The 7,351-nt window shown below is 40.4% G+C and overlaps 1 protein-coding gene and 1 non-coding gene across 2 annotated transcripts in view; both read left to right on the forward strand.

The window, feature by feature from the left end:
- The window catches only part of Ero1b (endoplasmic reticulum oxidoreductase 1 beta), a 45,057-nt gene that overhangs the window by 18,786 nt on the left and 18,920 nt on the right, over positions 1–7,351 (forward strand). The window contains exon 6 of the mRNA XM_031359605.1: positions 515–588. Within this exon, the coding sequence (XP_031215465.1) occupies positions 515–588 (74 nt within the window). The remainder of the gene's footprint in view (positions 1–514; positions 589–7,351) is intronic.
- LOC116082871 lies at positions 7,141–7,348 on the forward strand. The gene has a single exon (XR_004115491.1). It is a non-coding gene; the product is annotated as a small nucleolar RNA SNORA73 family (small nucleolar RNA).

Genomic DNA, 7,351 nt, shown 5'->3' on the forward strand with positions numbered 1-7,351 from the left:
CTGGGTGGTACACACCTGTAATCCCAGCACGTTCATGGTGAGGATGAGAGAGCATTGGGAGTTTAGCATGTAGACTGTGAGCCCGTGCGTCATAAAGTAGTCCGTTAATACAATACATTTCTTGGTATTTGGGGGGTCCTATAAATACAGAAGCAATCTTAAAGAATTAAAAAAAAAAAATTGAACTTCTGTTTTTTAAAAAAGTTACTACAATTTGATGTCAATTGGAATGGTGACCTTGAGTTTTGTATGTGTTTGTTATATAATTTGTAAATTAAATTACTGAACTAGGGCTAAGAATTATTTTAAAGTAATTAAGAAATATAAACAACTCATGGAAAGTGGTAACTGTTTTTCATGACTTGATTTTATCACTCCATAATTTAACTACTGCTAGAATTTAGGGAATTTATGGCATCATCTTCTGAAGAAATTATCTTTATTTTTGTTCACTAGAATGCAGTGTTAAAATTTCAGCTCCAAATATAATTTTTTTTTTTATTTTTTCCCATAGTAACGAAAGCAAAGAAGCATTCATTGACTGGGCAAGATATGATGATTCACAGGATCACTTTTGTGAACTTGATGGTAATAAAATAAGTTGTCGCCATCACTTTACCCTGAAGCTTTTTATAAGACATTTAAACCATTGAAAATATGGCCTGAGTTAGTGCTTTAACACTGGGTTTTTCTGTGGACATATTACTATTGATAGTGCCATTTGTTGAGAGAGTATGTTTTGAGGCCCTGTACTAAGTACTATAGATATATTATTTCTTCCTGATCTTTACAGCTTTCTTTAGATGCGTATTGTTCCATGACTAAGAAACTTGAGCCTCAAAAAGCAAATAACTTGCCCACGATCACATAATAGCAAGAGGCTGAGGCATGAGTCATTCAGTCCTAGACCTGAGTCCCAGGCCTGTATTTTTAACATTCCAGCACCCCAGTCTCCTGTGGGCCTTCGCTTTAGATCACTTGGTTCTAGTTCTGTGAACAGGCCATGAACAGGTCAACTCATAGGGACTCCCTGCAGTATTGGGGAGGACTCTGACTTGACGTCCTCATAGCGCTCTCTTTCCAAGCATTCTTGGAAGGGTGATTGGCAGACAAACTGGCCAGCCAAGTGACTGTCATGTAGCAAAAGAGAAGTACAGTAACTCAAATTTTCCTGAGAATATTTCCACTGTGCTGTGTATTCAAATCATTCCTTTGCTCTCTCTCCACTTTTTACTGTAGTGTTAATTTGTGGAAAGTGGGAAAGAACAATGAGGCCTAACCTATACAGATGGAAGTGGAAGGTGGGAAGCAGAAGCTTCCCCAGTCCTTAGGGTTCTCGGTGGTTATACTGCTTTGTAAAGATTTGAAGAGGACTCTCAGATTGTCTTAGCTTTCTATTGCTGTGATAAAATACCTCAACCAAGGTAACTTATAAAAGAAAGCATTTAATTGGATTAAACAGTTTCAGGGGGCCCGAGTTCATGGTGGCAGAGTAAAGGCACGGTGGCAGGAATATCTAAGAGCTTACATCTTGGGGTTGGCGAGATGGCTCAGTGGGTAAGAGCACTGACTGCTCTTCTGAAGGTCCTGAGTTTGGATCCCAGCAACCACATGTTGGCTCACAACCATCTGTAATGAGATCTGATGCCCTCTTCTGATGTGTCTGAGCGAGCGGGCCTGGCAGAGTTCAATTCCCACACACATGATAGCTCACGGCCATCTGTACAGCTACAGTATACTCATACACATAAAATAAATAAAATAAACCTTTAAAAAAAGAGAGAGAGCTTACATCTTGAACCTCGAACACCAGGCAGAGAGAGGGAACACCAGGAATGACTGGAGTCTTGAAAGATGAGCGCCCACCCCCCACTGACTCACCTCCACCAGCAAAACCACATCTTCTGATCCTTCTGAACAATGCCTTTAATGGTACCAAGTATTCAGACATGAGTCTGTGGGGACCATTCTCATTCAGATGACACAGAACTATGCTGTAATACAATTAAGATAACTTACAGAGGGCTTCTGCTGTAGCAGAATCAAGATGAGCGCCACGAGCTAGAGTGTTCCATGACTTATCTGGACATACTAATATAGAGCCAGTGCAATGTGAAATGTCCCCATTGTGAGGCTTAGAGTTGGTGGTTTTGTTAGAGCCACTTTCTGTGGCTGCTGTCATCTCTATTTGAGTGGAAATACCTCAAGTAGTTGGCATTGTTTATTTTATGTCACTCTTCTTTCATTTGTTCCGGTTGACACTCAAGTATGCTGAGTGCCACAGCTCATGCCTGTGATCTCTATACTTGGGATGTGGAGGAAGGAGGATCAAGAATTCAAAGTCATCCTTGGCTACATTAAGTCAAGCTTTATAAGAGCCTCATCTTAAAAAGATGAACCAACCAAACAAAACTTACTATAATCACTTCTTTCAATTAAAAATTAAGCATGGTTATTTTGGAGACTTTCATATTAATGAATTCTGTGAGTATATATTACACTCAAAATAGGCATTTCACAGAATTCTTGGGGTTGGTGATATGACTCGGTGGGTAAAGCTCTTGCCTTGCAAGCCCAAGGGTCTGTTTTTGAATCCTCAGCACTTACGTAAAGCTGGACATAGTGAAAAGCAAAAGACTTTACCTCAAGGTAGAAGGTAAGGACAGACAACCACAGTTGACCTCTGATCTCTACATGCAATCTGTGGCACACACACACACACACACACTCCATACATGGGGTTAAAAAAAAATAGATCACCACAAACACCAGTATCCGATCAGTCTGCAGGATGATTGTTAACACAGAAGTTGACATATTAGATAACCTGTAGTATAGTGTTAACAATTTTTTTTGGATTTTTTGTTCATTTTGTTTTGTTGAGACAGGGTTTCTATATAGCTCTGGCTGTCCTGAAACTTGCTCTATAGACCAGGCTGGCCTTGAACTTGAGATCTGCCTGCCTCTCCCTCCTAAGTGCTGGGATTAAAAAGTGTGCACCACCACCCAACACTTGGTTTTTTTTTTGTTGTTTTGTTTTGGAGGCAGATTATCTCTATGATGCCCTGGCTACCCTGGAACTCATTAAGTAGAACAGATTAGCTTTGAAGTCTTAGAGGTCCACCTGCCTTTGTCTCCTGAGTGCTAAGAAAGGTATGTGCCACTGTCTTTGTTGGTGTTTAATTGCTGTGAAGAGACACCTTGGATCATGACAACTCTTATAAAAAGAAAAAATTTAATTGGGGTTTGCTTACAGGTTCAAAGGTTTATAGTCAGATATCCACATGGTGGGGAACATGGCAGCAAGCAGGTAGGCACAGTAACTGAGAGTTCTACATCTGGGTCAAAAGGCAGCAAGAAGAGAGTACCACTGGGGTGCTGGTGAGATGGCTCAGTGGGTAAGAGCACTGACTGCTCTTCTGAACGTCCTGAGTTCGGATCCCAGCAACCATAAGGTGGCTCACAACCACCCATAATGAAATCGTAATGAAATGCCCTCTTCTGGTGAGTCTGAAGACAGCTACAGTGAATTACTCACTGGAGTGAGTGGGGCCAGAGCAAGTGGGGCCGACAGAGGTCCTGAGTTCAATTCCCAGCAGCCACACCATCACAGCTCACAGCCATCTATACAGCTACAGTATACTTATACACATAAAATAAATGAAGTAAATCTTTAAAAAAAAAAAAAGAGAGAGAAAGTACCACTGGGCCCAAGTTGGGCCCTTCAAACCTCAAAGCTCACCTCCAACAAGGACATACTTATTTCAACAAAGCTGTACCACCTAATCCCTCTCAAGTATTGCTATTCCCTAATGACCAAGCATTTAAATATATGAATCTCTGGGGGCCATTCCTGTTCATACTACCACAGCCACCAAGTCCATTTTAACCAGTTTTTTTTTTTTTTTTTTAAATACTTGCTGGCACACACCTTTGAGACGCAAAGACAGGCAGATCTCTTTTTGAAGTTAGCCTACTCTACAAAGTAAATTCCAGGACAGCCAGAGCTACACAGAGAAACCCTGTCTTGAAAAACCAGTCAAACCAAAAAATAAAAAATAAAAAAAATCCCACATTGGTTTCATAAATTGAACATATAGAAGGTATGTCTTGTGAGGATATTTATTTAGGCAGGGTTTTTCAGCTGAACCCAGAGCTCTTTTACTGCAGCTACTCTAGCCACCTTGCTCTGAGATGCCCTAGTTTTGCCTCCTGCGTGCTGGAATTATATAGGTGGCCACTATTCCTGTCAAACATTTACCTGGGCTCTTGGGATACAAACTCTGGTCCTTAGACTTTCGGGGCAAGTGTCTTATCCACTGAGACATCTCCCTAGCTCTACTTTAAGATTTTTAAGATTATGATTTTAAAACACTTAGGACTTTTATATAATTTTATGCATATGAAACTATGCTACATGCTGTTCCTCTGAATAGCAGTGTCCACCTGTGCCCCAGTGAGTTTTACCTGCCACTTGTTATTATTGCCAGGCACCAGGATCGTTGTTTAGATATGCCTGTTGTATTAATTTCAGTGGATTAGAATTAAAACCTCAAGAATATTCACTCAAATGTATTCATGAAAATACCTGCATGCACCTGTTTCTGATGTCTTGTTGGTGTTGCCTTCTCTGCGTGGAAGGAAGAGGAGCCTATAGGTCAAGGAGTAGGTTTTCAGTACTTTTGTGGTTTAATACCGACTAACTCAGGGTACTCTCCATGTTCCCCTGCTAGCATTATACACAGCTGGCTGCTTCCCTTAGTTCATACTTCTGCTCAGATGTCACCTGTTTCCCCTTAGATACCACACTGCTGGTTTCTGCCCACCCCACTTTGTGACATGTTTCTGAGTATACAGTCTGTTACTTGTGAGGTTTGGTTTGTGTGCTCTCTGCCTTCTTCAGTTAGACTGGGATACACCTGTGGACAAGGGCTTGGACTTTGACTCAGCTGTATTCTTAATGTCCAGACTTGTTTGTGGCCATGGAAGTCCTTAATGAATACTGAGCTAAATGAACAGTTGGCCTAAGTAGTGAGAAGGGCAGGGCATGCTCATTAATAATTTGAAAACATTGTCCAAAGTAATCATTTCCAAATCTGGCTGCTAAGATGACTTGAGCTAAGCTATGGATTCTCCTCAAGTGTGCAGACTGTGCTTTTGTAGTGAGTTTGGAACAAATTAGAGAAGGTTGGCAATGGACTTATAAGCTCAACCAAGAATTTCATTTTTAAAGATTTATTTATTATTATAAATGGGTACACTGCAGCTGTCATCAGATGCACAGAAGAAGGCATTAGATTTCATTATGAGTGGTTGTGAGCCACCATTTGGGATTTGAACTCACGACCTTCAAAAGAGCAGTTGGTGCTCTTATCTGCTGAGCCATCTCACCAGCCCTCAACCAAGAATTTTAATGTGTTTAATCTGTAACATATGCAACAAGTCTGTACTGTGAGCTGACCCATGCTACACTGTGTTTTAAGAAATATGCTGGTAAAGTGACTGGGTTGTGTTTGGTACACTAGAAAATGAGGTGCAACCTCATACAATTGCTACCAAATTAGGACAGTACAATGAAAATTCATTTGGAATGATGCTACATTTGAGGGAAGACATATTAATCCAGTTTGATAAATTTGCAAAATTAGGAAGAGCAGAGTCCCAATCTTTGGATCCTTAGATAATAGTGTGGTCAAATAGAAAAGATAGCTTTGAGGGGAGGAAAACTTTCAGGGGGAGGCATAGGAATTATAAACCAGTGAGAATACAAGTTCTGTTTGAGTTGGGTAGAATCAATGTCATAGTTGGCCTAGGGGGAGGATGGCCTCAGCATCGTTGTGGGAACACTCTGGGCAGAAGGAAGTCTTCATCAGTGTAGTCAGGGCTGGACGGGGCTTCTCAGTGAATACCCAAGAGAAATCTTGAGGGGTTTTGTAGACTCCATCTCTGTGGCATTCTCAGTGCTGCTAGGGTGATGTGAAAGCATCACTTGAACACGTCATTGTGCTCTTCCAGGACACCGTCCCTCCTAGCAGCAAGCCACATGGAGGCATGAGGGTAGCTGGCCAACTCTCTTATATAAGTTAATAAATCCTACCTTTTTTGTGATTTGAAAAAAGTATTAAAGGATTTTTTAACTGAAAGAAAACCAAGAATAAAAGTTTTATTTAATGAGTTTTAAAAAAACTGACACAATTGCTTATACACTTTTTAAAAACTTCCTTAAAATTCTTAGATGATTTGTGTGTGGGTGCACACATCCATGCTGCTGATTATCAAATACAGGGCTTCGCACATGCTAGGCAAATATGGTTTCATTGAGCTACACTGCTGACCCACTAAATCGTCATGGTTTGATGTCAGACTAATTTTTCTTTATAGTTGTTGAGTGGGTTTTCTGTGGTAAGGAGACTGGGGCAAGGCCTACCTACACATGCATAGCAGAGCCTGCACATGATATGTAAGAATATATGTGTGTATATGTACACATATACATATATTTAAGATGAATATATACATATGCATATTTATATCAGAGAATACATTAATGACATTCAGTGATATTCAATAAGTTTTATTTATAACCAAATCTGCTTTATAGAGTTTTAAAAAATAGCTCAAAGAAATTAAAAATATGTAACTGATGCTGGAGAGATGGCTCAGCAGTTAAGAGCACTGGCTGCTCTTACTGAGGACCTGGGTTCAATTTCTAGAACCGCTCACAGCTGTCTGTAACTCCAGCTGCAGGGGATATGGCACCCTCTTTTGGCCTTTGTTGGAACTGCACGATGTGGTGCACAAGCATACATGTAGGCAAAATACCCATACGTAAGATTTTTAAAATGAATGATATAGAAATTAGAAATAAAACGAAAAGGCCATTCTGTTTCTGCCCTGGCCTCTGCTCCCTTGAAGTGTACTCAGTAAAATTGTCTTTTCATTACTCTGGAAAGAATATAAATTAAATAGTACATTTTAACAATTCTTATAGTTTAATCACAAAAAATATATATATATTTTTCCTCTTAAGGTTTGTGTTTGCTTAAAGGTAGTAAAAACCAGAGCTTCACAAGTACCTCACTTAGCTGCTTCCTGCATCCTTAACCCTGAAAAACAATGCTTAAAAAAAAAAAATCCTCTGCTGCGTGGACACCCTGGGAGGTCGCTCTCCCTGGGCTCCGTCCTAGTGGCTTACAGAGCATATGGCATCCACCGCTCAGTGATGTACAGTCCCTTTCCACAGCACTGGAGATGGAGCTGGGCTTGAGTCTGCATCTGTATATTCCTATGACTTTTCAGTCCCGTGGACAATGAATGACTAAGGAGACAAACCATGCAGGAAATAGTCTTA

Source organism: Mastomys coucha, unplaced genomic scaffold, assembly GCF_008632895.1.
Source record: "Mastomys coucha isolate ucsf_1 unplaced genomic scaffold, UCSF_Mcou_1 pScaffold7, whole genome shotgun sequence".
NCBI lineage: Eukaryota > Metazoa > Chordata > Mammalia > Rodentia > Muridae > Mastomys > Mastomys coucha.